General features: G+C 53.1%; 2 protein-coding genes across 3 annotated transcripts in view; both read left to right on the top strand.

The window, feature by feature from the left end:
- The window catches only part of PLEKHM2 (pleckstrin homology and RUN domain containing M2), a 36,817-nt gene extending 25,043 nt beyond the window's left edge, over positions 1 to 11,774 (top strand). For both annotated transcript variants that reach the window (XM_035117383.3, XM_035117382.3), the window contains 11 exons: positions 1,059 to 1,128; positions 1,486 to 1,576; positions 2,974 to 3,038; positions 4,228 to 4,316; positions 5,520 to 5,652; positions 6,465 to 6,655; positions 6,968 to 7,033; positions 7,132 to 7,291; positions 7,711 to 7,890; positions 8,862 to 8,978; positions 10,255 to 11,774. In XM_035117383.3, coding sequence (XP_034973274.1) covers positions 1,059 to 1,128; positions 1,486 to 1,576; positions 2,974 to 3,038; positions 4,228 to 4,316; positions 5,520 to 5,652; positions 6,465 to 6,655; positions 6,968 to 7,033; positions 7,132 to 7,291; positions 7,711 to 7,890; positions 8,862 to 8,978; positions 10,255 to 10,392 — 1,300 coding nt within the window. In that variant the 3' untranslated portion in view covers positions 10,393 to 11,774. The remainder of the gene's footprint in view (positions 1 to 1,058; positions 1,129 to 1,485; positions 1,577 to 2,973; positions 3,039 to 4,227; positions 4,317 to 5,519; positions 5,653 to 6,464; positions 6,656 to 6,967; positions 7,034 to 7,131; positions 7,292 to 7,710; positions 7,891 to 8,861; positions 8,979 to 10,254) is intronic.
- Positions 11,775 to 14,942: 3,168 nt separating this feature from the next.
- Positions 14,943 to 24,946, top strand: SLC25A34 (solute carrier family 25 member 34). The gene is made up of 5 exons (XM_035120023.3): positions 14,943 to 15,639; positions 17,727 to 17,792; positions 21,548 to 21,700; positions 22,529 to 22,663; positions 23,404 to 24,946. Exons 1-5 carry the CDS (start codon positions 15,181 to 15,183, stop codon positions 23,578 to 23,580), a joined length of 990 nt encoding a protein of 329 aa, XP_034975914.1. The 5' UTR covers positions 14,943 to 15,180; the 3' UTR covers positions 23,581 to 24,946.
- Positions 24,947 to 25,458: the final 512 nt, after the last annotated feature.

Genomic DNA, 25,458 nt, shown 5'->3' with positions numbered 1-25,458 from the left:
TCTTCAGTAGTTTCTCCTTCTGCTTTCTGTTGTGTTTAATACATTCAAATTCGTATGAAACCACTTATCTTGGCTTAGGCCACAATGTTCAAGTTCTTGTTTCAAAAGGTTCTCTCATGCGGCTTTGATATATTTACATATTCAATTTCTTATATTCAGAGTTTTCTTAGTTTGAGCATGTATTGACTAAGCCTTGATTGAACCTTGTGCCCTTGCATGCTGCTTGTATTGTATTGGACTTTTGAAGAAATTGGCAGCATTAGCCCATTATTACAGTTTTCTTTTTAAAAACCCAGGCAGCTTCTCTCACTTGATGCAACTGAGGTGCTGCTGTGTTTTCCAAAGTGGGCTGGCAGAATTCATTTGAGACTTCCAGCTACCGTGCCTTCGATTAGGAGCTTCCCCTGTGCGACTTCCTCCTCTCATTCCTTCCTGTTCAGTGACAAGGAACTGCCTTTGAACTGCTCCTCTGTTAATCATCTTTTCCCCACCTAAGGCAAAGCGTCTTTAATTTTACTGGCTTCCTCTCATTATTTACTTGGGGGTTTTTTTTTGTTTATCATGAAATTGTATTATATGATGGGGGGGGGGAGGAATGAGAAGAAAACAGTCTCCCCTCCTCCTCTATGGGGAACAAGAACTAAACAAGGGGCAGTTCATCAGTACTAAGAAAGAGAAGCCACAAGGAGCAGGCTTCTAACTCAATTTGCAGACCTTTCCCTGAATGGGGCTTGCTTCTGAGCAGGCATTGTGGAGCATTCTGTCCTTAGTGGCATGCAAACACTCACATTTTTGACTTGGGGGGTGACGGTGAGGTGTTGCTCCTTCCAGCCCAAATGCTGAAGGGTCAACATTGAAGAAGAGTATTGACCACTGAGGTGAGGGAAGCATTGTTGGATAATATAGTCCTATATTAAATTGCGACGTGGAAATGACCTCATAAGGCCCAAATCTCCCCCTCTCCCACTGGCCTTGAAATATTAGGTGGGAGGTCTAACCCTTCTATGCTTTTTGAGATTCATCTCTCTCTCTCTCTCTCTCTCTCTCTCTCTGCACAGGGTAGACAACAACCACTTGTTGCTTCTGATGATCCATGTCTTCCGGGAGAATGAGGAGCAGCTGTTCCGGGTAGGTCTGTGAGGTGTTGCCGCCTTCTCTTCCATTCCCCAACTCCTTGCCCTCTCCACTTACTCAGTTCCTCCTGCCCTTAAGAGGCAACGTGAAGGGTGTGTGTGCGTGTTTGTGTAGGGCTTGATGCCAGCCAGCTCAAAGCCTGCTTTGGAGGGGAAGAACTCATTTCCATCCTAGAGTCACCAGCAGTTCCAGCAGATCAGGGGCAGGGAGGATATTCAACACGCCTTGCAACAAAAGAGCAGTGTTCCACGGGCAGCGTTGCCCCAGTGGCAAAGTCGTGGCCAGTGGGTGCATTTCGCAGAGCCCCTGCGGCAAAGCCTTAACAGGGGGCCTCTCTCTTCCCCCCCCCAGATGATCCGCATGAGCTCTGGGCACATGGAGGGCAACCTTCAGCTCGTCTACGTGCTGCTGACCGACTGCTACGTCTACCTCCTCCGCAAAGGTATGCTGCCAGGCTGGCCCAGTCTTTTCCCTCCTCCGGGCATAGGCCCGGATTCTGGCTTTGCACTTGCAAAGGAGCCATTTAGTGATTTTCCAGGGGTAATTATTTGGCAGGCAGACCTGCAGATGGTGGATTGAAAAAGCATTTTTTACCAGGGCTGCTTAACACATCCCTTCTGCTCCCTTTGTGGCCACTGGAGTTGCAAAAAGTATTTGTCTCACATACAATATACTCCCCCCCCCCCCCCAAATAACTTGGCACTCCCCGTCTTACTTTGTTTTCGGCCACAGGCAACTTCCAAAGGCAGGGTTTGGGTGGCATACATACATAACACCCATCTTCAAATATCTCAAGGGGCTGTTGCATGGAAGAGGGAACAAGATTGTTTTCTCCTGTTCTGGAGGGTAGGACTCGAACCAATGGCTTCAAGTTACAAGAAAGGAGAATCCGACTAAACATCAGGAAGAACTTGCTGACAGTAAGAGCTGTTAGACAGTGGAGGTAGTGGACTCTCCTTCCTTGGAGGTTTTTAAGCAGAGGTTGGATGGCCATCTGTCACAGTTGCTTTAGTTGAGATTCTCGCATTGCAGGGGGTTGGACTAGATGACCCATGAGGTCCCTTCCAGCTCTACAGTTCTATGATAATTTTATTTTGGTTCAAACCATGCTCAAGGTGGCCTACAACATGAAAACAATACATAGCTACAACATGACAAAAGTAGTCATAAACAACAAATAAAACATTTTTAAAAATCACAAGCCAACTGACCAGCTTCCACATAAATCACAACAAGATCTATAATAAAAATGCAAAAAAAACCAACCCAACAGCAGCAGCCCCCCACAGCAACAAGAGTCTAGTGTGGAGGCATCCTAATTTAAATTTGCCCTGAAGGCGGTTTAGTGGGTGGGCTTTGCTGATGCTCAGTGTTGCCTGCGCTGACTGGCAGCAGTGCCTCTCCATGGTTGCAGGGAGTGGGGAAGGCATTCCCAGCCCTACCCGTAGAAACTGTGAGGGATTAAACCTGGGATCCTATGTTTGCAAAGCAGATGCTCTGCCGCTGAGCCACAGCCCTTCCTCATCTTGGTGGGGAAGGACACATTGCGCAGCATTGCTTTGCTCAGTTCAAAGCCTGCCTCCCTGTTTGCTGTGACTGCCCCGGTGCCTGTCCAGGGAGAGAGGCTTCCAGACCAGCTCCCTGCCTTCTGTTGTAGTTGCTTTGCTTTTTTTAAGTGAAGATGTGAGCAATATCACCTGGGGCCTGATCACTGAGCAGGAGGCCATGCCAGGTGATCCAGAGACCCTCGCCGATGGGCTGCCACTTTCCCAAACCATGTGACTGACTTGGCTCTCTCTCTCTCCTGCCCCCCCTGTTCCCTCACCCTTTTTGGCTCAGGAGCCGCTGAGAAGCCCTACATGGTGGAGGAAGCAGTTTCCTACAATGAGCTGGACTACATCTCAGTGAGTTGGGAAAGGGGGACTGAGGCAGGGGGGCAGTGTTGGCGCCTCTTGGGACAGAAGCTGGATCCAGCCATGGGACACAAGGGAGGAAGAGGGCCTTCTTGTTTTCAGTGCTCTGAATTCCAGGGCAAGGGTGCTCTTCCCAAAGAGATGAGGGGCTTTTACCAGTGCAGTTTCAAAGGCACAGAACCTGCCAGGGTGAGCTGCTGGCTTCCACCTGGAGGGGACACACACACCATTGTGTGAATATAGCAGGGGCAGCTGGACCTGTTGAAGCTGCTTGGCAGCCAAGGAGATGGCAGAGTCGTGGCCAGAGAGGGCATCATGCCAGGCTCTGCAGCACCAAGCCCCCCCACCTCCAGTGCCCACCTTTGAGCAGCCCACTTTTAATTTTTTTATGGTTTTCAATTTTATACATTTCAATAATTTTACAATCATTTTAACATTTCAAAACTCTACTTCCTTCCCGCTCTTTCTGTAGTTCTTTAAATTTATTTTTTATATTTTCTGCATATTCCACTTTTTTAATAATATTTTTTGTAAGTCTTCAATTACATCCCAATAATAGCCTCATTATAACAATGCCAAATTATAATACATTTACTAATACCAGTCATTCAAATACCAAATTATATAATTTAGGTGGCCTCCCGCGTGCTAGAATTGATGGTTTGATTATTTTCTTTATATCTGCATTCCAAAATCTTGTTAATTTCAATTACATTCCACTCACAATAATAATCCCATATATAACAACTGCAATACTAATTTTCTATTTGTGTTGACACATTAAATGGTTTATGAAACTACAAGTGAGGCACTCAAACTATGTCCTTGTTCTTCCTGTGTGTGACAATTATTCTGTCCGTAATGTTTCTTCCTGTCCTTGTAAAACGTTGTGTCTATCTTTCCCAGTTGTTGCTGTTCTCCATCATGCCTTGGGCGGAGCTAATATCCCATTGTTGTTTCAGAAATGCATATTCCAAATTAACTTAATCATTTATTCATCTACTTTAAATGCATACTCTTATAAAGCTGCAGGTTATTACAATAGTCCTGCCAATGTTCTTACCTGTTTATAGTTTGTTTGTAAATATTCAGTTGAGCAGCTTCTCAGCTCCGAGGCTGAGGGGCTCTCCTTTGCCCTGGGTCTCCTTCCCTGACCTGGGGTGCCTTCCTTCTGCCACAGGTGGGCCTGGACCAGCAGACAGTGACCTTGGTCTGCACCAACCGCAGGAAGCAGTTCCTTCTGGACACAGCTGATGTCACCCTGACCGAGTGAGTAAAGCGCCAGCCAGGCATGCCTGCTCCCTTCCTGGCACCTTTCTGAGGCAGCTGCCTGCTTTGTGGCCTTGGGTTCACTTGCCCTGCACAAGGCAGAGCAGTGTGCCAGCTGGGGGTGCAGAAAGGGACTGGCCCCACATTTCAAGGGCTCCTCCCTTACCAGTTTGCTTCTGGGGTGGCCTCAGAAGAGTCTGCTGACTGCAGTAAGGCTGTATTTTAATAACATCTAAACGCTATCAAGGGGGGACGGGGAGGATTCTGAGCAGTACGTTTCTGAGCACAGTTCAAAGTGTTGGTGCTCACCTTTAAAGCCCTAAATGGCCTCGGCCCTGTGTACCTGAAGAGCGTCTCCACCCCCATCGTTCAGCCCGGACACTGAGGACCTCCGGGCAGTTCCCTCACTGCAAGAAGTGAAGTTACAGGGAACTAGGCAGAGAGCTTTCTTGGTAGCGGCGTCCGCCCTGTGGAACGCCCTCCCATCAGATGTCAAGGAAATAAACAACTATCTGACTTATAGAAGACATCTGAAGGCAGCCCTGTATGGGGAAGTTTTTAATGTTTGTTGTTTTCCTGTGCTTAATGTTTTAATTGTTGGAAGCTGCCCAGAGTAGCTGGGGCAAACCCACTCAGATGGGTGGCATATAAATTATTATTATTGTTATTGTTATTATTATTATTAGAGACGGGACCCAGGTGGCGCTGTGGGTTAAACTACAGAGTCTAGGGCTTGCTGATCAGAAGGTCGGTGGTTCGAATCCCTGCAACGGGGTGAGCTCCCGTTGCTTGGTCCCAGCTCCTGCCCACCTAGCAGTTCGAAAGCACATCAAAGTGCAAGTAGATAAATAGGGGCTGCTCCGGCGGGAAGGTAAACGGCGTTTCCGTGCGGTGCTCTGGTTCGCCAGAAGCAGCTTTGTCATGCTGGCCACATGACCCGGAAGCTGTCTGCGGACAAACGCCGGCTCCCTCGGCCTATAGAGCGAGATGAGCGCCGCAACCCCAGAGTCGGACACGACTGGACCTGATGGTCAGGGGCCCCTTTACCTTTACCTATTATTATTATTATTATTATTATTATTATTATTATTATTATTTATTGGATCAGCTTTTGTTTTCTGGCCTGATCCCCCATTTCTGGGAATGAATCCTCACCCCCTGACTCCTGCTTTTGCCCTCTGTATTCCCCCCTCCCTCCCCCAGGTTTTTCCTGGTTTGCCTCAAGTCAGCCATGATCAAAGGATGCCGAGAGCCGCCCTATCCCAGCATCCTGACGGACGCCACCATGGAGAAGCTGGCGCTGGCCAAGTTTGTGGCTCAGGAATCCAAGCGGGAGGTGAGGAGGGCACTCTGGGCGATTTTCCAGCCAACTGCAGGCAGTTTTAACTGCAAGTCTCCCTGACCTGTTTTCAGCAAGGGGGGAACATGACTATTGTCTGCATGTTGCACAAAGATCAGATGGCCCTCAAGGTCAGAATGAGAGCCGCAGGCCTGCTCCACTTTTGCACTGAGGCTGAGAGAATTCCATATGCAATAAGGCGGCGGCGGGGCGGGACTGTTTTCCCCAAGCCACACCCACCTGTCAGTCAGCTGACATCACCAGGTGACGTCAGCTGGTTGGCAGGTCAGTCCTGCTGGGTTCTGCTTCACCAGGGAGTTCCCCATGAGGAGTGTTCCCCCTACAGAGAACAGGAGCCAATCCTCCACTCATCAGCTGGTGAACAGAGAGTTCAGTCCTGCTGTCTGCTGCTTTGCCAGCCTGTTTCCTGCGAGGAACACCCTGGTGGGCAGGGGTCACATGACATCAGAATGACATAATGGCAGGAGGGTGGCCCGCGGGGTTGGGGGGGGGGTTTGAATGGGCCAAAAAGGTTCCCTGTCTCAGCTGTGAGGGAAGAAGAGGAAGACTCTCTTGGTCTCTGCCAGTTTTCCCACCTGGATACTTAGCTGCTGCCGTCCTCCTTCCCGACAAATAGGATTGGTTGAGGGGTCCCCCTGGCATTTCAGACCCCCTTCCCCCCCCAACCGAGGGGCCTTTCAGGCACCTGCCCTGGAGGGACTTCATCACAAGCTCCTCCCTCCTCCCCACCCCCCAGTGCTATGAAGCTATTAACCCCACTTGTGGGTCTGGGGCGGGGTCTCCTTCAGATCTCTGATGTGGTGGTCCGCTTCTACGGCCTGATCCACTGGGAAGACCCCATGGACGAGACTCTGGGGCCAGCCCCCTCGGACTACATGCTAGCCGAGCATCCCATCACAAAAGAAGGTGTCCTGAGCTACAAGGCAGGCACCAACTACCTGGGCAAGGAGAACTGGAAGACCTGCTACGTGGTGCTCAGGTGAGAGGGAGACAGGATTCCTGAGTGAGCGAGGACGGGAGCACAAAAGGGTCAGAGCAAGCGCCATGGGGTTGCTTCTCTTGCTGTTGTGCCTACAGTGTGCAGCCGCCCCCTTTGCCTTCCTAATGACCCCATCCCCACCCCCGCCGGACATTGTGCCCTGCGACTCGCATCAGCACCAGGCAGCACAGCTGATGCAGCAGCTGCCTCGAGTGGCCACAATTTGCTAGGGTGATTGAGCTCCCCACCCTGAGTCCTGAACCCAGGACAGGATAGCATGACGAAATCGGTTCTTGCATTTTCCCTCCACAGCAACGGCATCTTGTACCAATACCCAGACCGTGCGGATGTCACCCTTCTTCTCTCCGTGACCATGGGGTGAGTTTGCCCCTCGAGGCAGGAGCCTTCCAGATCCCTCCTCCCCAGCCCCCCACCCCACCCCACTCACTCGCAACCCTCTCTGGCCCTCCTTGCAGCGGGGAGCAGTGTGGAGGGTGCCGGAGGTCGAACGGGACGGACCGCCCCCACTCCTTCCAGGTGATCCTGAGTGACCGGCCCTCCCTAGAGCTGAGCGCTGAGAGCGAGGAGGAGATGGCTGACTGGATGCAGTACCTGTGCCAGGCGGTCTCCAAAGGGGTGAGAAAGAGCTCTTCTTCCAGATGAGACCAATACGACTCACAGGGCTTGCCGCTTATGTGGGGTCCTAGGCAGCCTGGGCTTCTGTGGCCCCACAAAACTGCTTTTGGCCCTCATCAGTAAAGGGGGAGACCTGCTGAAATGAATGGCCGCAAGTTAGCCATGTCCATTAACTTCAGCGGGTCTACTCCTGAGTAGAACTGGAGAACCAACACACTCCTTTCGCCAGAGCTTTCCAAACACTGTTAGTGTGTCAACTGCAGTGTGTAGGTGTGTTGCGCAAACTCTCCCGGGGCTAGAAAGGGGTTAGTTTAACCTCTGGTTTGCTAATAAAACTGATTTACTATTTTGCGAATGGATGCATGTCTAAAAAGTGTGTCACCAACATGAAAAGTCTGGAAATCTCTGCCTTCTTCCAGGTCGTCCCCCAGGGTGTGGTTCCTGCCCCCTGCGTCCCTTGCTGCCTGGTGCTGACGGATCAGAAACTCTTCACCTGCCACGAGGACTGCCAGACCAGCTTCTTTCGCTCGCTGGCCACTGCTGAGTTGGCGGACGTGGTCTCTGTCTCCACAGAGGCTGGCCGGGAATACTGTATCTTGGTGAGTATTTGGGCAACCTGGGGGCATGTGCCAGGTGGGTGTGTCCAGCCAGCAATGGCTACAGACACCTTATACCAGATCATCCCATCAGTCCACCTAGCTCAGTATTGTCAACACTGACTGGCAGCAGTAGCTGTCCAGGGTCTTGGGCACGGGACATTCCCAGGCCTGCCTGGGGGTGCTGCCAAGGATTGAATGTGCAACCTTCTGCATCCAAATCTGAGCTATGAGCCTTCTCCTAAAGAGTAAGTAAAGTAAGTTCTGAATAATGATTGTCATCCGTCTGTCTCGGAAGACACCTTCAGGAGTGAAGTCAAACCATTGGAGAGTTACAGTGCCTGCTGTGGCTGGAGAGGCCAATGTGGGGAGACCTGTTTTATTGCAGATGGGGCAAATTTTGCTGCTGCAGGTGCACCATGGCATTTCTTCTCTCTGTGCTCCTCCCAGCGGTCATTGCTTCTCTGGCCGCTGATGAAGCCAACCTTTGTGACCCGTTTGCAGACACCTTCCTAACGCAGAGTTGGTCTGCTGATGGGCCTGAAGGCAATAGCGTACTTGGGGATCCTGCCATATTTCATTTTGTGTACCACGACCAAGCCAGCATAGTTCTGAATAAAGGGCCAATTTAAACAAGAAAATAGGAAGCTGCCTTATGCAAAGTCCGGCCCGAAGTCTGTCTTGCTCATTAATGTCATAGAATCATAGAGTTGGAAGGGACCCTGAGGATCATCTAATCCAGCCCCCTGCGATGCAGAAACATGCAGCTGCCCATTAAGGGCAGCCTTGCAATTACCAGCACCACGCTCTAGCCAACTGAGCTATCCGACTCTTCAGGGTTTTTCAGACAGGGAGCCTATTCCCAGCCCTGCTTGGAGATGCTGACATTGGGGATTGAACCCGGGTTCTTCTGCATACCAAGCAGGTGCCCTTCCCCTCAACTGATGTGTGTCTTACCCTCTCTCCCCTCCTAGGAATTTGCCCAGGACCGCAAGCAGTACCTGCCCTCCTGGGTGCTCTATTTTAGCTGCATAGCAGAACTGGAGAGGTTCCTCCTGGCATTGGACACGGTGTGGAAAAGCACCTACCAGGTAATCTGGCCTGGCTGCTGGCGGGCCTCTCTCCTCCCAGTCCTCTGAAAGGCGGCCAGGCTTTGCCTGCTCTCCTCCCTTTCCTGCACACAGAGGCCCACACAGTGTATAGGCTCGTACTGTGGCATTGCCATCAAACCATAGGGGTGGCTGTGAAAGGTAAGAAGGGCCTTTTGTTGACGTCCTTCTGCCTCAAGAGACAATGGAGTGCACCTCCAGGGGTGAAGTCAAACTGCTGCATTTGCAGCACCGAAGTGACCCCCTGAGGCGCAAGCCTAGACAGTGTGCATGGATGTTCTGGGCTGCCCAGACAAGACCCCCCCCCTCTCAGCCTCGCTGATGTGGAGCAAAAGGGAGCAATACATTTGGCACCAGCGGCTGCAGGAGTTGCTGGAAGGAGGTGTACAAGGTACCATCCAGCCATCTTAAGAGACTCCTCTCTCCAGATTTGAGAAGGGTTTATTCCTTAACCTTGTCTTCTCTTGAAGAAACCCTACAAGGCAGAGTTTTCCTTCTCTTACCGGTAGTTGCAATCAAGAGATCCAAATAATACCTGTACTGACGACATAAAGCTGTCATCGCATTCTGATTCAACGTATAGCAAGGGACTATGAGACTGTGGGCACATCACTCCTTCCTCTTTTATACAGTATGGTTTTATTAAGACATGCACTGCAATACAAACAAACAGACTAATCTAAACAAAAAAACAGAAAGAAGAAGTCCCTTTTCACAGGTAAATCTTAACTTGTCCCGCGCAAAAGGGGGGGGAACCCTTCCAGCTCTCACCTGGGAGCTCACCTTCCTTTTCCCATCCTCCCACCCTGGGAGATCTTCCTTTCCCTGCCTCTCACACGGAGTCCTTCATCCATCCATCACTTTCATCTGCATGTTAACCCCTCCTTAATCCTGAGTTGAGGTCCACAAAAATTGCAAAAGACCAGAGCAGAACAGCAGCACAAACAAAGGAGCCTAACCTACCTTGGGGATTAATTCAGGAGCGGGGGAAACTATGTATGCCAGCTTGATCTCCGAGGGGAAAAAGTGGGATAGAAATACAATACATTAATTCCATTTGAGTCTCTTATCTGTGATGAAGAAACAGCTACTGTCGCATCCTGTGGACCAGGTGGCCGCAGGCTCTATGGTTTGGCTGCTGGGGTTTTAACCAGGCAGGGTTCACCCTTCAGCCTCGCCTAGCTCCCTGTTTTTGGTCTTAGCAAGCCAGGCGGACTTCCACAAACCTTCCTCCCCCGCCCCTGTTTTGTCCGGATAGGTGGACCTCCTGCACAAGCCAATCGAGGACGCCTCCACCCGGAAGAAGTGCGAGGATGCCGTGAGCTTGATCCACAGCGCCTGGCAGCGGAGCGACAGCCTTTGCCGCGGGAGGGCTTCCCGGGACCCCTGGTGTTAGCCTCTCAGCCGGCAGGGGGAAAACACAACTCTGCGGCAGCGCGGACATTGGCCTTCATGAGCCAGAGGCTGCTTGAAGTGGAGCTGGGCCTCCCTGCGGTCGCCTGGCTGCCAGCAGAACCCAGCTGGAGAAGAAAGGGGGCCCGTGTGCGTGACTGAGTGAGTGAGTGTGCACGTGTAATGATAGGCTGGCGAAGCACTGCGGTCCTCGAGCAACTTCCACCGGGCCCACCTTGCTACATCTCGCCTTCTCCTGCTACATCTCAGCTGGAGGTTACGGTACGAGGGCTGCTGACAGCAGTGAAGAGGACTGGCTTGCTGGCGCTCCATAGGCAGCCTGGTGGCAAGGCCTCGCCTTTGAAGAATACTAATCTCTCATTAACGGGGATGGGGTAGAGGGGGCACGACCCAGGCCAGGAGGTCTGGAGCTGTTAGGATGAGGCAAGGTTGGGACATGGCAGACACCCTGCATGCGTTTCTCTTGTCAAAACGAAGCAAAAACTCGCTGGTCTTATTCCACTTTCACCCCCCCCCCCCGAGGTACAGACAAATCTTCGCCTGCTGCTCTCCCATCTCTCCTCCGTCCGCCGCCCCCCCAGATGGTCTCGTTCTGTGAAGGGATCTCTGCCTGTTTCCAGCCCCTCTGCCCCGGTCTCGGCAAGCTACTGGGCAAAAGCTGGTGCAGCAGATCGTGCCTTCTTCGCTGTCTCTTCAAGGAAGCTGAGAAAAAGCAGCAAGGGGGGGGGGAGTGGCGGCGCCGGCAGCTTCCTCTGCTAGGCCAGCAGGTGGCGCTCTGCCCCCAGGTTTCCCTGGGTGAAGTGGAGTTTCCCAGGAAAGGGCCTGTTGTCAGGAGTGGGCTTTGACCTGGTGCAGTGAGTTCCTCCTCTCCTCCTTGCCCCCCTGCAGCCAGAGAAGCTTCCTTTCAGGGAGGGGGGGCGGTCTGCCCTGGCAGCTGCTGGTCTGTGCAGATCCTGCCTCTTCACATTCCTGTTGTATAGCAGGAGGGGAGTCTCTCTGTGCCTGCCTGCCTCCCTCCCGGCTGGCTTTAGGGCAGTGGTAATGCCGCTGCTGGGGGGGGGGGGAGCTGGGGGTGGTGGTGCTAAACTGTTTATGCCGAGAGCAAATCTATAGGAAGCAGGGGCCGCGTTGGTTATCCCAGCCATGATAGGCAGGGTTCGGGTTTTATTTGCCTGAGGAGGGTGGTGGTGTTGTTTTTTAAGCTGTTGGTATTTTTAATTTTCTTTTAACAGAGAAGAGACTTGCTAATGTATTATATGCGTTCATGCGGGGGTCTTCCCCCCCCCCCCCGAGGTGGCCTGTGTGGCAGAATGTATCTGCGCATACATCTCCCCTCCCACCCTGTAATAAACACTCCTTGGTTTATGCTGAGTCTGCCTGCTTTCCTGGGACATCAGGGTGTGGCCCGAAAGCTCCCTGTAGCTCAGTATTTCCCAAACTTGGGTCTCCAGCTGCTTTCAGACTACAATTCCCATAATCCCTGACCAATGGTCTTGCTAGCTAGGGATGGTGGGAGTTGTATGACGGTTTTATTTGCCAGGGCAGTGGGAGGACCAGCTTGCTCTTCTCTGGCTGTTTGTTCTCCAAAGGGATTTGACAAGTTATTATCTCAGGTTAATCTTGGCTTCTGTTCTCTCGTCTCCTTCCTCTGTTGGTTACCTGTTTGTGCTTTAAGGTGAGGAGCGGAGCCTCGGGTGTCATTTGGTAAAAAGGCCTCAGCCTGGGAAAGGACTCTGTCTGGGGGAGCCGAGGATGATCTACTTTGCAAAAGGCCTTTGCGGAGCCCAGGTTCAATCCCAGGCAGCATCTTCCAGCAGGGTTGGGAGAGACTTTGGATAGGTTGGTGCCAGTCAGTGTAGACAATACAGAGCTTGATGGACCCAGTGGTCTGAATGAGTGTAAGGCAGATTCCTATGCCAGGGAAGAAGCTGAGGCCAAGGCAATCCAGTCCTTTGCCATGGGGGGGGGGAGGCTTTTCTAACCTATGCAGTCCTGGCAGGAAGTGCCAACTTGCAGAGACCCCAAAGTGGAAACAGACCTCATGTGCCTTTTGCACAGTAAGGCCTCAAGGCCGCACCCAAGAGCAGGAGAATCTGGTGCCCCCAGGTGGGTGCAGGAGGCTCCACAGCCAGCGCAAAGGGCAGCCAGGGGTCCCTTTGCCCCTCCTGTGCCCTAGTTCCCAGCCCGCCTCCTCCTCGGCACCCTTCCATGTTGCTGTCCTCTCAGTGCATCTTACGTAAGCATCAGTACTGCCACTCTCTCCCGAGACGTGCTATTTCGAGCTGTTGACAAGAAGACGCCTCCAGACCGAGCCAGCTGCTCTTTTTCGGGCACAGGGGTTGCTGCCTGTCCTCGGGCACGTGCTTAAGACGTGCCCCTGCTCTGCTTCTGTGGAAGAGCCAAGCATGCCCAGCAGCAGAGGCCAGATTCTTGGTGCGTCGTTTGCTGAAATTCACACCTAGTGTTGGGACCTGCCACTGCAGTGCCATCCTTAGCCATCTTCTGCAGCTGGAGGCCATAAACCCTTCTCAATCCCAGTGGCCGAGAGTCGCAGGAGTGTGGTATTGGCCCTCAGCCTTCCTTTGAGGCTTCCCAGTGGGGCACTAGGTTGACCATTGAGAGGACAGAAGGCTGGACTTGGTACCCCTACCCCACTTTGGCCTGATCCACCTGGTTCCAGGCAGGGGCGAAGGAAGGCTCTCTGGCACCTGGGGCGGGGTGGGGCAAACCACCCGGCAGCGCATGTGCAGTGCTGCTACGTACAGCACATGTGCATGCTCTGCTACGTACGGCGCATGCACAGCGGTGCTACATAAGGATGGTGGCGAGATCCTCCACTCATGGCTGCAGCAGGGCGGAGCAAACTGCCTGGCGGCGCATGCACAGCATTGCTACGTACGGTGCACGTGCGCATGCCAGTACGTATGGCGCCTGTGCGGCTGTGTGTGCACCATACGGACGGCGGAGGGATCCTGCGCTTGTGGCTGCAGCAGTCGTGGCGGAATCCTCCATTTGCGGCTGCACCGGCGGCGGAGGAATCCTCTACCCGCGGCTGCAGTGGCGCAATGGTGATGGCTCGCGCTGCCAAACCCAGGGGCGGTGGGCTGAGCCCCCCGCGGGGTGCCCTCTTGGCACCCCCCTCAGAGATGGCACCTGGGGTGAGCCGCCCCCTTTGCCACTGCTTCCACACTTTCTTCAGGTTCTCATCTATGTTGGTCTTAACTGGGCCTGTTCCTCTGCCTTTCCAGACTTGATAGGTCAGTTGGTTAGAGCGTGGTGCTGAAAATGCCATGGTTGCAGGTTCGATCACCTTAAGGGACAGCTGCAGAGTCTACAGGGGATTGGACTAGATGATCCTCAGGGTCCCTTCCAACTCTATGAATCTTTTCAGATTCATTGTGTTATAGAAAAAATAGGGGGGTTGGTTTTTGCTCCATGATCGGTCAGAGATTAATGAATGGAGGCAAGATTCATAGAAAGCAAGGGGGATATTTATTTTTCTGTTGCAACAGAGTCCCCCCCCCCCTTGCAAGGAGGCAGGAGAGACCCAGAACAATGGTGTGCAAGCCCCTATAAAGACTTTAGAAATTGCCCAAGACCACCCCCCAAAAAAACATCATACATACATCACAGAAGGAGGCGGTCTACAGCAGAAATTTGAGAGTATTGCTTCTCTCCTGTCTGCCAGGATATCTGATAATGACTTACTTGATTGCATTTTCTGGGTAGCCTGGCCATTCCTTGGAGATGGCAAAAACTTCAGTTCCTGAATTTCTTACACATTTTGATAGTTTGCTCAGCTTAGCTGATACTTGCCAGGCTGTATTTGCAGGAAGGCGTAAGCCCCTACAGCCCAAAGACAATAGGAAAGCTTTTCCCATTTCCTTCCTCCTTGCAGAGAAATCTTTCGAGGTCAAATTGGGAGAGTCAAAATGGCTCCACAATTGCTCTTTTGTGCTATTTCAGACACGTGTACATTTATGAACATTAATTCTATATTTGAGACCTTAGAATTCTGATAACAATTGGACGATACGGATTCCCCTTGGATGACTCTGGGTATGTGTACATGATGGGGAAAAACACCCACATGTGTGTGTGTGTTGCCTGCCTAGCGGACTGGACTGCTCTCCCTGCAAGGAATGCATCCCACTAATCACACTTTTTCAGGAATTCAGGGCTGGCTGCTGGGTTTTTTGTTTTTTTTTTGTTCTGGAAAGAGCTGAATCTCTCTCTCCTCCCCCCCCCCCCGCCTTCTACTTGCAGAGCAGTGTGTTCCTGCAAGCTCAGGAGCAAAATGATCTCCAGTAAACAAAAGAGGGAGGCAGGCAGAATGGGTGTGTGTGTGTGTGTGAACTTTCCCCTACATTCTGCCTGCTTCCCTTCCTTGTCCAACCCCTTCCCTGGCACCCAGGCAAATACTGTACTGTAGAGAGAGGAAGGCACCACCCAACCATCCCTCCCAGAGGCGGAGAGTCAGCTGAGGGAGGGGGCTGGCCAGCGATATAAGCCCAAAGGTGTCACTCAAGTGGCACAAACAGCCCTGCATGGCACAGAGCAAGCGGCAGGGCAGGGCAGGAGGAGAGGAGCCGGCCTCTGTGCAGGTGTCCTAGTTGCCGGAGGAGAGGGGCTGATCTCCCCAGGAAACGGGGAGTTGGTGGCGGCATTGGCACTGGCCAAGCAGGCTTCTGCCGGGGCCCACCTGTGGTCCCAACCAAGCTTCTCTGGAGGCGGAGCTCAGCTAGCTCAGTTTCAGAGAAGACCACCCTGCATGTCCTGCCAGGTCGTCCCCGTCGACAGCTGGGCCAGTGGGGGTCACGCCATGGAGGCCCCCCGCGGCCACGCGGCGGCCATGCTGTCCATCTCTCCTTCAGTGGATTTCGTCCTGGGGGCCACGGCCTGCTGCATGGCCTGCGTCTTCACCAACCCACTGGAGGTGGTGAAGACCCGCCTGCAGCTGCAAGGGGAGCTCCGCTCGCGGGGCACCTACCCCCGCCATTATCGGGGGGTCCTGCACGCCATGGTGGCTGTCAGCCGGGCTGATGGGCTCCGGGGGCTCCAGAAAGGCCTGACGGCCGGGCTGCTCTACCAGGGACTGATGAACGGCGTGCGGTTCTGCTTCTACTCCCACGCCGAAGACATCGGCTTGACGCAGCAGCCGGGCGGGACCATCGTGGCGGGGGCCGTGGCTGGGGCGCTGGGGGCCTTCGTGGGCAGCCCAGCCTATCTGGTGAGTCTCCTGGCAATGCTCTGCCTGGCAATCCAAGCTGGCTTCAGGGCAGTGGGCAGCTTTGTGTCCCTGTGACCCTGCTTTGTAGCAAATAGAAATAATTATATTTTGTCATTTGAACCTTGCACAAAGGCCAGTTCTCATTATCCCCATTTTGCAGAGCGAGAACTGAGGCAGGCAGAAACCGGGCCAAGCCCCACAAATCCGCCGTAATTCTGTTGTGAACCCTTGCCCTGTTTTGCCCGTGCATCACATAAAAATTTCACATGGCTTGCTCCCATTTTACAGAGCAGGAAGCTGAGGCAGTTGGCCTCTGGCCATGAACTGAGCTTGTGTGAGAAATAGGATTTTTCAGCCCAGGTCTGCCACATCGGAGGCATTCCTGTTGCGCCTCCCTTGCTGTGTCTCTCAAATACCCGCCTGTGGTCTGTAGAACAGCTGCGGTGTCCCCCACCCCTTGCTCATTGAGAGCCAGAGTGCTGGTTAGTGCTGGGAGTAGGATTAGGAAGAGCCGAGTTCAAATCCCCAAACAGCCATGAAGCTCACTGGATGAACCCTGAGAGTATAGTCTTGAGCCAATCTCAGTCTCACCCACCTCACAAGGTAGATGTGAGAATAAAATGAGGAGGGAACCACATATGCCGCTTCTGGGAGCTCCTTGGAGGAATGGCAGGACAGAAATGGAAGAACCCTGGAGGGCTGAGCAGTTTCTTCCACAAACAGCTACCAACCACCCCGGAAAATGGCTGCTGGTTGCTTGGGTCTGCCTGCCTGTCCAAGCGTCCGTCGTAGAGCTTTAGAGCAGACCAGCCCTGTGTGGGGTTGCAAGAGCTGCTCTGCAGCATTCTGAGAAGCTGCTCCTGTTTCGTAAAGCTGCCAGGAGTCTTGTCCCAGCGAAGGCAGGCTGTGAAATGTGTTTGGGCAACATAGGAACAGAATTCCCAGGGGATGGCTGAACTTCTCACGGCCTCCTTCTCCTTGCCCAGGAGTGAGAAGCACACAAACTTGGGGAAATCTTGCTCATTTATGCCTGGGATACAGAACCCCCTTTTTGCTGAGGCTGTTGCTTTTTATGTGCATGTGAAATGCACAGCCTATCAGTCTTGCGCTGGCCACCCTCTAGCATGTTTTGGGCTACAATTCCCATTGGCCCCAGCCTGATGTCAGAGGAGCCCCCTTGGCAGCCCAGGTGAGAGTCTTTCTCCACCCACCAACCTGTGGTCTGAACAAGGATCCCAAGTAGCTCAGAGGATGCTGAGGTCCGGCACAGAATGAATGGAAAGTTGTGCGCTTTAAAAGAAACGGCACAGAGTGAGCACCAGTGAGGAAAAGATGGGGGTAGTACCTATTTTTCTGAAGACCTGGTGGTTAAGACATGCTTAGAGAGCTGGGGGCATAGAGGAAGGGTGGCTATTTTGCTAGCTGTGTTACAGCCTAACACACCCTTCAGAGGAGCTCAGGACTTCTGAAGATGAGGCCAAGACCTGGCAGGCATAGGAGCCGCTCCAATAAAATATTTGAAGGGGCTGCTTCCCACCCCCCAAAAATTTGATTGGCGTTGCCATTCAAACTGTGTGTGTGCGCGCGTGTGCTGCATCTTGTGATTGATTATGTGGGATGGGACTGAGCTGGGCCCCCTCCCCAATATTTTATGCAAGTTGGCACACCTGCTGGCAGGACCCTGCTAAACTAGCAAAGTCTCCAATAGCCACACTGCACGGTTCAGGGAGAACACCCACCCACATGCACACCCACTGGGCTCCAGCCTGTCTGGCATGAGGATCCACTTCCCTGAGGGTGAGGCGGTCTGTAAGCCCTCTGTAACCTGGCTTAGGAGCTGCGGCACACCTTCCCGGGGTGCTCAAAAGTCTGATCATCAGCCAGGTAGAGTTATGTAACTGTCCCCAAGGTACCTATCCAGGGTGTTGACAGAGCAGAGAAGGTTGGAGGCGTTATTGTTGCCCGCAAGGTCGGGCAGAGTCCTCCTCTTTCTGCAGAGGAGCCAAACGATCTGCAGGGTGGGGGCAAACTCCCGCCCCCCGCCTCTGCTCTCGCTGACCTTTCTCCTCCTCTGCTTGCGACTCCAGGTCAAGACGCATCTCCAGGCCCAAACGTTGGCCGCCATCGCCGTGGGGCACCAGCACAACCACCAGGTGAGCTGGCGGCCAGGGGGGTGGCGGCAATGAGGCTTTGGGGGGTGAATTTGCAGGGGGTGCCCTCTGGATGTGTGTGTGGTGCCTAGTCTGTTGTATATGCAGGAGGAACACATAAAACCGTCTTCTATCAGGCCAGGCCACCTAGCCATCAGCTGCCAATGGGTCTTTATTAAAACTGGGAAGGAGCGCCGGGACCTTCTGCATGCAGAGCAGATGCTCTAGCGGAACCTCCCCCCCCCCCCCCCGCCAGCTGGGACCATTTAAAGGGGAAGGGGTTTGTTGCTGCAGAGAAGAGGAGCAAGGAATGGTGGAGACAGCCAGCCTGGAAAAAAGCACTGGATGAGCACACCCAAGGCCTTTGGGCTGAGGGCCAACATATTCTGGCAGCATCGTCTGGGTACTTTCTGTTTGAATGACAGCCAGCCAATCAGCAGCCACCATTACTGCCAGGGCCGGCCCTTCCATTAGGCAGGGTGAGGCAGCTGCCTCAGGTGGCGCTGGCAGCAGCAGCAGCAATGACGTGTTGTGCCTGTGTGTGTGTGCCACTTGGCCTCCCCTGCACCCCCTAAGCTGGTCTCCAGCACAGTAGGGGGTGGGTGGTGCCCTTTCGACTTCTTCCTCAGGCTGCAAAATGGCATGGAGCAGCTCTCCTTGTTGCCCGCTGTCCCCGGTCCTAGCAGTTGCTGCAGAGGAGGGTTGATTCATTGACAAAGGGGCCAGAGGTGCCTCTGTCTAGAGCAGGGATGGACAACGCGTTGGACTCCCAACTCCCAGCTGCCAACACAGCCAAGAAAGGGCTATAGCTCAGTGCTTTGCATGCACAATGTCACAGGTTCGAGACTCGGCACCGTCTCCAAGTAGGGCTGGGGGTGACCCCTGTCTTGAAGCTCTGGAGAGCCACTGCTGCCAGTCAGTGTATAAATGAGACAGACTTAGATGGACCCATGGACTGTCTCGGTATAAGGGGTGGTATAAGGGATGGCCAAAGTTGAAGTCCAGCAATATTGTCTGGCTTTGCTCGTCCCTGTTCCAGCCAACAGGGGCTGATTCTTTCAGGGGGTTCTGATATGCCCACTACGCCAATATTTAGTGTGCCATCTTAGCTTAATGCAGGGATCAGCAAACTTTTTCAGCAAGGTCCACTGTCCCTCAGTCCTTGTGGGGGGGGCAGACTAGTATTTTGGAGGGGGGGTGAGGAACAAATTCCTATGCCCCACAAATAACCCAGAGATGCATTTTAAATAAAAGGACACATTCTACTCATGTAAAAAACATGCTGATTCCCGGACCGTCTGTGGGCCGGCTTTAGAGGGTGATTGGGCCAGATCCAGCCCCCAGACCTTAGTTTGCCTATCCATGGCTTAATGTCACATTAAAGGCAGGCTCTGCTTCCTCTTCTTTTCTCTGCCCCATTAGGTTTAAATTCGGATTATGCCTGGCCTCTGCTGCTGAATTTCCCCCACCCCGTTGCCGGGGCAGAACGGAACAGGGGGGGGGGCTGGTTCTCTTGCTTTTAAGAATAATCTCAGCCCTCTCACTTTGCCAGCCTGAGAACCAAGCGAGTGTTTTGCAGCATCCAGAGTTGCCGAAAGGGAGGAGTTGGGGGAGGAGGAGAGAGGGCAGAGGGTGATGTTGGCTTGCTCCTGAGCTCAAGTGACGTCAGCTGTTTGTACCTCTCCGCACGGATTGCTTTCCAACTACCTCAGCATGTTTGTTTTGCAAAACACAGACGTCCTCCCTGAACCCTCCCTCTTGGCCTGAGCTCCCTCCGGCTGGCTTCTCTCCCAGCAGGGAGGCGGAAGCAAAGGGCCCCGGGGGAAGGGACCTCCAGCTGTGCCACTGGTGTGTGCTGGTCCCAGGCCCAACGGCCAGAGGGTTCTGGCTGATGTGACTCCTTTTGCCCTCCCTGGCATAGGGCAAGACCCTCTCTCCCAGAGCCCACCCACCCTCAGATCAGGAGATTCAGAGCTCTGGCCTGGATAGTATCCACCACACTCCATCCCTCACCTGGTTCAACTTGTGTTCAGGTGTTTTATGCAGAGTAAACCCACAGTGTTCAATAACACTGTAGATCAGAGGTATCAGATTCATACCCTCCAACATTTCTCTGGTGAAAATAGCAGCATCCTATTCAACAACAACAACAACTGGGTTGCCCCAAACTCTGGGTGGCTTCCAACATATATAAAAACATAATAAAATATTAAACATTAAAACAAACTCCCTATACAGGCCTGCCTTTATCTCCTTGGCTCGGGGTGGCATAACTCCATAGCCTCCAACATTTCTCTGATGCAAATAGGCACATCTTAAGGGGAAATGGGACATTCCGGGATCAAATCAGAAACCAGGACAGCTTCTGTATATTGGAGACTGTCCCTAGAAAACAGGGACATTTGAAGGGTCTGCAGATTCATTAGTCAGTATGGTGCCTCTGCTTTCCCTGGCCAAGGGCATCCTTCGCATCGTGTGCCCATGAGGTCGTCCGTGGCCATGGAGCCAAAGTCAAGTTGTTCACATGATCAGAAATGAAACTGGACCACTTGGCTCTTGTGTCCTCTGGCATTCCTCAGTCTTGCTGTAGCTTATGTGAAATCCAGATCCCCCATTAGAGAGGAGGACCACTTCCGGGGTGAGGAGGCAGAGCCAGAGCATGGCATTTCACCACATAGGGTGAAACATAGCTGCCAAGTTTTCCCTTTTCTCACGAGGAAGCCTATTTGGCATAAGGGAAAATCCCTTTAAAAAAGGGATAACTTGGCAGCTATGGGGTGAAAGAGGACCATGCCGCGTGCCTTGGGCGTGCAGGGGCCCACAGGAGCACCACCTCAGGGTTTTCTGCTGCCCAAGGCAGCTGCTTCACCCTGCCTCAAGGGTGAACCAGGTCTGGGTGGGGGGATGGCTTTGGACCATAAGTGGGCCTCCATTTCAGGCCCCTGGAACCCATGAGAACAGTCTTTATTTCATTTCAGAGGCACCTCCCCCTGCAAGATCTCTGTCTCCCACCTGCTTCATGCAACAACAGCAGCCTTGGTGGGTGGGGCAGGGCTTATTATTATTATTATTGTCCAAAGCAAAATGGGTCAGGATGGGTGCATCATGTGCTCTTTGGTGTCCCTGGTAATTTGGACTCCGTCGAAACCCTTCCTGAGCCCCGCAGGAGTCTGGAGTGCAGCTCCTTCATCACTAAGAGAGGAGGAGCTGCAATTTGACCTCGTAGGCTTGGCCCTTTTGCCTTCAGTTCCTTCCTCCAGATTAAGTCTGGATTATTAAGGCAACGGGAGCAGGTGACCTGTCGCCGGCATGATGGTGTTTCTCTTTGAAATAGAGAGGACGAAGCTACGAAACTAGTCGTCCTAGTGGTGCAAGCAATAAAACTGCTAGCACATTTGCAAAACTAAGCAAGGTCCAGGATGGTTTCAAATTGGATGGGGGACTGTTTTCAGGGGGGTTGGACTAAATGGCCCTCAGGAGCCCTTTCATCTCTACATTTCTATGATTTAATGCACATCACCTCCAGATCCTGGGAGCTGTAGCTCTGTAAGGGGTAAACTATAGTTCCCATGTTTAGGGGGGGGGGTTCCTGCTTGAAGTCTGAGAAGGGTGTGGCTTTCCTTCCTGCCCCCCTTACCAGACTGAGGAGAGGGGGGCAAAGCCACAGATTAGTGTCCCTCCACAGTGGGGCAATTCAGGCAGCTGCCCCTGCTCTCTGCTGCCCCCTGCTGACTAACCCCTGACTCTTCCCCCCGCAGAGTGTCTCCAGTGCCTTTGAGACCATCTACAAGAAGCAGGGCCTCCTGGGACTGTGGCGAGGGGTGAACGGGGCTGTGCCTCGCGTCATGGTGGGCTCAGCTGTCCAGCTGGCCACTTTCGCCTCTGCCAAAGAGTGGGTCAGGAAGCAAAAGGTGAGAAGGGGGCCGGAAGGTGGGGAAGATGGTCCGCGGCAGTTGCATGACTCTGGTTTTGTCATTGACTCTGGAACAAAGGTCTAGTTTCCTAACCCCCTTTCCAAGATGAGACCTGCCAGCTTGTTTGATTCCTCTGGCACAGGCACGTCCAACAGGTAGATCGTTGCTCAACAACTATGGATCCGCTTTAAAAAGCTCAAACATTTTTGCCCTGCAGCCCATCAAAACGGGCCCTCCTCCTCCCTAAAAAAAAAGCTCAACAACTTTGACCTGAACCCCAAAAAGGGGGTAGATCACTGCTGGTTTTTAACTCTGTGAGTAGATCGCAGTCTCTTGGGAGTTGGCCACCCCTGCTCTAGCAGATCCTCTCACCCCTTATATACCCCAGTTGATCCCTGCACTCTGCAGAGGGTGGCCGGCTCATCAGGAAAGCCATTCCACACAGGGTAGGAACGGGGCCTTTTGGGTGGTGCCACCAACCCCTTGGAATTCCCTCCCCTTAAATGTGTGACAGGGGCTGTCTCTGTTGCCTTTTGGCACCTGCTGGACACCTTCCTCTTCCAACAAACCTTTTAATGCAAGACCTTTATCCTGCTTTATCTTTACATAGTTTAACTGTCTCATCGCTTTTGTATTGGGTGCCGTGGGCTGCTTTGGGGAGGAAGGTGGTATATACATTGAATGAATAAATAAATAAATAGAATATTCAGCCTTTGTGGCTTTTCCTGCTGCTGGATGCTGACGCTGTCAACAAGCAGAAGAGCTGGTGGGGTGGGGCCAACTCTCTCTCCCCCCCCCCTAACTGTTGCCCTCTTCTGCCCACAGTGGTTCAAGGAAGACAGCTGGATGGTGGCGCTTGCCGGTGGGATGATCAGCAGCGTGGCTGTCGCTGTGGCTATGACACCCTTTGATGTGGTGTGCACCAGACTCTACAACCAGCCAGTGGACGAGCTGGGCATGGTAAGTCTCTCATGCCGGGGTGGACACTGGCAGCCTTAGGAACCCCAAGAAGCTTGCGGAGGGAGGTGAGGAGTTTCATGGCTCTGAGCCTAAATAGAATCAGCCTGTTTCCAAGCACAATTCCGAGCAGTACGTTTCCGAGCACAATTCAAAGTGTTGGTGCTGACCTTTAAAGCCCTAAATGGCCTCGGTCCAGTATACCTGAAGGAGCGTCTCCACCTCCATCATTCTGCCCGGACACTGAGGTCCAGCACCAAGGGCCTTCTGGCGGTTCCCTCACTGCGAGATGCCAAGTTGCAGGGAACTAGGCAGAGGGCCTTCTCGGTGGTGGCACCTGCCCTGTGGAACGCCCTCCCAACAGATGTCAAAGAGGAAAACAACTACCAGACTTTTAGAAGACATCTGAAGGCAGCCCTGTTCAGGGAGGCTTTTAATGATTAGTAGATTGTTGTGTTTTATTCTTCTGTTGGAAGCCGCCCAGAGTGGCTGGGGAGACCCGGCCAGATGGGCGGGGTATAAATAATATATTATTATTATTATTATTATTATTATTATTATTATTATTATTATTATTCAGGGATGGGGAGCAGCTGCAGCCCCCCAAGGTGTTGCTGAATTCCCAGCTCCCACGGGTCAGCACAGTCAGCGGTTAGGGATGGTGAGAGGAGTTGCAGCGCCCTCTGTTCTGCATGCCACGTGTCCTGCTTTTAACCAGGCTCTTTCCTCTCTGCTACCTACAGGGCAAGCACTACCGCGGCTTCTTTGACTGTGTGGTGCAAGTCACTAGCAAGGAGGGCGTCCTGGCCCTCTACAAGGGCCTGGGGCCTGCCTACCTCCGCCTGGGACCACACACCATTCTCAGCCTCCTCTTCTGGGACGAACTGAGGAAATTCACCTACCAGCTCCAGGGGGCTTGAAAAAACCCTGCAAGAAAAGACGACATTTCCAGAGAGAGGGGCACCCTCTCTCTTCCTCCCTCTCCCCGCCTCACTGATGGGACCAGAACTTGGGGGTGGGAGGCTGGTCTTTTCCCAGGGGCAGCTCTGGAATGAATGAAGAGCGGGGCTTTCGGCGCTGCCTGTCCTCTTTTCCCTGGACCCAGAGGTCTTGGGGTGGGGGTGGTCATACAGCCCCTTCCTCCAGGAGATGGTTGGGAGCACCAGGCCCTTCCCCATCTCGTTTTCTCACTCATCATGTGATGCCAGAGAAGCGGCCTCCCAGAACCAACTTTGTAGATTTGGAAAAGCAAGAATTGCAAACACACACTCAATGCACGAGAAGGACGGATGCCTCCGAGCCAAACAGCAGCTTCACATCAACGTGACCTTTTGGGGGGGGGTTGAGGCTGCTCAGGGAGGGGCATCCCTGGACCAGCTGCAGCTCCACCTGTGCAGATTTGGGTGTTTGGTGGCCTGCAGACAGTATCCTGCCCATTCCCTGCCTGGAGACACACACTCCCTGCCACCAAATGGGTAGGGAATGGGCACCAGGTGTTAACAGATCCAAATTAAAGGGTAAATGGCGTGAGCCTCTCCCAGTTATGAGGCCTGATGGGCCAGTGTTGCTTTGGTTGGTGCAGAAGGATCCTAAGCTTGGGGTGTGAGCCAGCATCCAAGGTAGGCTCCAGCACATCCCTCTGCCTGTGCCAGGGGAAGAGGAGAAAGCCCCAAGGAGCAACAGGGAAGGTGAGCAGAAAGACAAAACATGAGCAGAGAGTGAGAGGCTAAAGTGGGTCGCCCTTAGCAGAAGAGGCTCCTGCTTTTTGCAGAGGTGGAGGCCTCTGTCCTAGAAGCAGTGGCACCCTCACAAAGCCCATTCAGTCCACAGGAGTTGGGGAAGGCACTGTAGCTCTGTGGCCTCCTTGGCATTTGCAGGCAGTCCCAGGCTCAGTCTCCCGGCCTGAAACCCTGGAGAGCTGGCAATAGTGAGCTAGGCGGCCTCCGGTGTGTCTGAAGGTCTGTTTGGAACCTCTGAACCCATCAGATGGTAGTTCGAGGAGTGCAAGCAGGAGAGGAGCTGTGGCCACTTTCAGGAACAGCAGAGCTGTGTTTTGGGTTGATGTCGAAACCCCTGAGCCTCTGACATTTCGACCCTGCCAAGTTCCCGTCTGTCCTCCTTGCACCTTGCCAAGAACAGAGCACCCCCCCTCCCGCTGGGACTGGGAAAGGGGGGGGGGCGGCAGGTTCGCTCAGCAAGGTGATCTTGTTTCCTCCAACAGCTGCTGTAACTGGAGCCCGGTGGCTCAAGCCCAATAAAGATTGTTTCTACTTTGTTGTATTTATAGCCCTCTCTCAGGAGGTGTCATTTGGGGGGGGGAGTGCTTTCCATGGATGAGTAGGCAACGTTCAGTTCAGCAAAATAGGTCTGGGGGTGGGTTCTAAGCCACATTAGGCCGCCTTGCCCCCCGCTTTCTTTCCAGGGGAGTTGGCAGGGAGCCCCCGTCCCCCACCAGCACAAATCTAGAAAGTCACGTGAACCATGAGTTGCTAACGTGCCTTTAGAAAGCCAGGGGTGGGAAACAAGGGCACTGGCTTGCCCCACAAGGTTGTTGTGAGGGTCACTCAGATGATGGTGTGTGTGGTGTCGTAATATTGGGGAACGCTATATAAATCCCCTTGTGCAAACACTGTCAGAGAGAGAGAGAGAGAGAGAGAGAGAGAGAGAGATCCCCTTGTGCAAACACTGTCAGAGAGAGAGAGAGAGAGAGAGAGAGAGAGAGAGAGAGAGAGAGAGAGAGAGAGAGAGAGAGAGAGAGAGAGATGGAATTGCAATGTATGCTCTTGCCTACACCTGTG

Source organism: Zootoca vivipara, chromosome 6, assembly GCF_965207765.1.
Source record: "Zootoca vivipara chromosome 6, rZooViv2.hap1.1, whole genome shotgun sequence".
Lineage (NCBI taxonomy): Eukaryota > Metazoa > Chordata > Lepidosauria > Squamata > Lacertidae > Zootoca > Zootoca vivipara.
This window is presented reverse-complemented; position numbering and strand designations above follow the sequence as displayed.

Bases quoted from the DNA above. Each gene is read 5' to 3' on its own strand.
- SLC25A34 (XM_035120023.3), top strand. From the start codon at position 15,181: ATGTCCTGCCAGGTCGTCCCCGTCGACAGCTGGGCCAGTGGGGGTCAC. The intron at 17,793-21,547 runs GTGAGCTGGCGG...TTCCCCCCGCAG, and splicing joins GGCACCAGCACAACCACCAG to AGTGTCTCCAGTGCCTTTGA. The intron at 21,701-22,528 runs GTGAGAAGGGGG...TTCTGCCCACAG, and splicing joins AGTGGGTCAGGAAGCAAAAG to TGGTTCAAGGAAGACAGCTG.